A 2,338-nucleotide genomic window follows, 5' to 3' on the forward strand; every position below is an offset into this window, starting at 1 on the left:
CTTTCCCTCAGACCTCATACCCACTTTGTTTATTCTACCATTAAAATATATCCAGAATCCTACATTAAACAAATAATTGTTGAATAAAAGGATGAGTGGGTTAGATCTTGACTTTCTTGAATAGCTGTAGTGATGCTAAATTCCAGAACTTTGGAGATACCATTCTTCTCTTTATTGTACATAATGTCATTTACTGACCCTCAATATCCCTATGTCATCCAAGTTCTTTATGAAGCAATGTTGTGTTAAGATGAGGTCTTAGGAGTCAGGAAGTCTCATGTTTGAGACTCAGCTCTGTCAAGAGCTTTATGTCTTTGGACTCCTTATTTCACTTTTCTAACCCTTAAGATGTTGTTTACATAGAGATAGTAGTTACCCTATAAAGCTTTGTAATAATTAAATGAGAAAGTAAATATGATGTGTTTAACATAATACTCTTGGTATACACTTTAAAATTTCATTAGTATTTTCTAAAATTGCCTTCACATCTTCATTTTTTGTTTGTTTGTTCATTTTTGCAATAAGGCATATGCACTTGCTGGAGGAACAGAGAGAGATAGAGAGACAGAAAGAAAGAAATCAACCCCCCCCCCCCCCCCCAAAAAGAGGATAACCATGCCACAATCCCCTCTCCTTCATTCTCTTCTCAGGATATTGGGCATGCATGCACATGCGCCCAGCATGATTTTAAGTTGCTGGGTCGGGGACTTGAACCATGCTCAACTACATGAGAGTCCAGTGACATAACCATTATGCCATCTGCTGGTCCCCAGATCTTCATTTTTAGTCTCCTGTTTTTCTACCACTCCTTGCTCCTCTGTTTTCTAACTCTCTCTTGTATCTCTTTTGATTTCATAGGATCTTGTCCTTCTGTTCATCTCTTTTATGTTGCTACTCTCTCTATATTGTGCTTTCTAGAACCTCATGTATTCATTTATTCACTGAGATAATCAGAGATGTGAGTCAGTCACCACTGTACACAGACATGACCTTAATAGTTGTTAAAATACAAAAATAATTCTATATCATGTTGGTAAATAGCCACTGTTCCAAGTCCCCAGACTAGTTCTCTCAACGTCAGCCTTTCCTTGGGACCCCTCAATCTTTCCTTGAAGGGTTGATGTTGACATAGTAGGGACCTTCAGGAGCCTAGTCAAGTTCTAGGCTGGTATTCATTCTGATTGGCAGGTGTCCATGCCATAACACTACAGCATCCAGTAACCATATATTATGTGTCTTCTATGTGTCACTCTTCCCTTTTGGCAGGTCCAAAACTTCTCCTCCCACTACATCTCTCAGCAGTGTCTTATGGAACCAAGTGCCTGGGGGAATAGGACAACTGTCACTGAATTCATCCTTCTTGGTCTGACAGGGAATGTAGGACTACAACCCATCCTGTTTGCTGTCTTCCTCTTTGCTTATGTAATCACAGTTGGAGGCAACTTCAGCATCCTGGCTGCCATCTTTGTGGAACCCAAACTCCACACTCCCATGTACTACTTTCTGGGGAACCTGTCTCTGCTGGACATTGGGTGCATCACTGTCACAGTTCCTCCAATGCTGGCATGTCTCCTGGCCCACCAGTGCAGAGTCCCCTATGCAGCTTGCATTTCACAGCTCTTCTTCTTTCACCTCCTGGCTGGTGTGGACTGCCACTTGTTGACAGCCATGGCCTATGACCGCTACCTGGCCATCTGTCAGCCTCTCACCTATAGCACCCGCATGAGCCGGGAAGTCCAGGGTGCTCTCGTGGGCATTTGCTGCACCATCTCCTTCATCAATGCTCTGACTCACACAGTGGCAGTGTCTGTGCTTGATTTTTGTGGACCTAATGTGGTCAACCACTTCTACTGTGACCTTCCACCTCTTTTCCAGCTCTCTTGCTCCAGCATCCACCTCAATGGACAACTGCTCTTTGTGGGGGCCACCTTTATGGGAGTGATCCCTATGATCCTTATCTCAGTGTCCTATGCCCATGTTGCAGCTGCCGTCCTGCGAATACGCTCAGCGGAGGGGAGGAAGAAGGCCTTCTCCACGTGTGGCTCCCACCTCACTGTGGTCTGCATCTTCTATGGAACTGGCTTCTTCAGTTACATGCGTCTAGGCTCAGTCTCAGCCTCAGACAAGGACAAAGGGATTGGGATCCTCAATACCATCCTCAGTCCCATGCTAAACCCCGTCATCTACAGCCTCCGGAACCCTGATGTGCAGGGTGCCTTGAAGAGAGTGCTAACAGGGAAGAGGCCCCCAGCATGAGGAGACTGGGGTAGCAAGATGTCTCTCCCACCTTGAGCACCCCCTACCCTGACTTTCTTGGGTTGAAGGCCTAAGTGTAGGG

The 2,338-nt window shown here is 45.1% G+C and overlaps 1 protein-coding gene across 1 annotated transcript; it reads left to right on the forward strand.

The window, feature by feature from the left end:
* The first annotated feature begins 1,296 nt into the window (after positions 1-1,296).
* LOC102496554 (olfactory receptor 139) lies at positions 1,297-2,256 on the forward strand. Its single transcript, XM_006167620.2, has one exon. The coding sequence runs from the start codon at positions 1,309-1,311 to the stop codon at positions 2,254-2,256; it is 948 nt and encodes a 315-aa protein (XP_006167682.1). The 5' UTR covers positions 1,297-1,308.
* Positions 2,257-2,338: the final 82 nt, after the last annotated feature.

This window comes from Tupaia chinensis, unplaced genomic scaffold (genome assembly GCF_000334495.1).
Source record: "Tupaia chinensis unplaced genomic scaffold, TupChi_1.0 Scaffold144899_1, whole genome shotgun sequence".
Lineage (NCBI taxonomy): Eukaryota > Metazoa > Chordata > Mammalia > Scandentia > Tupaiidae > Tupaia > Tupaia belangeri.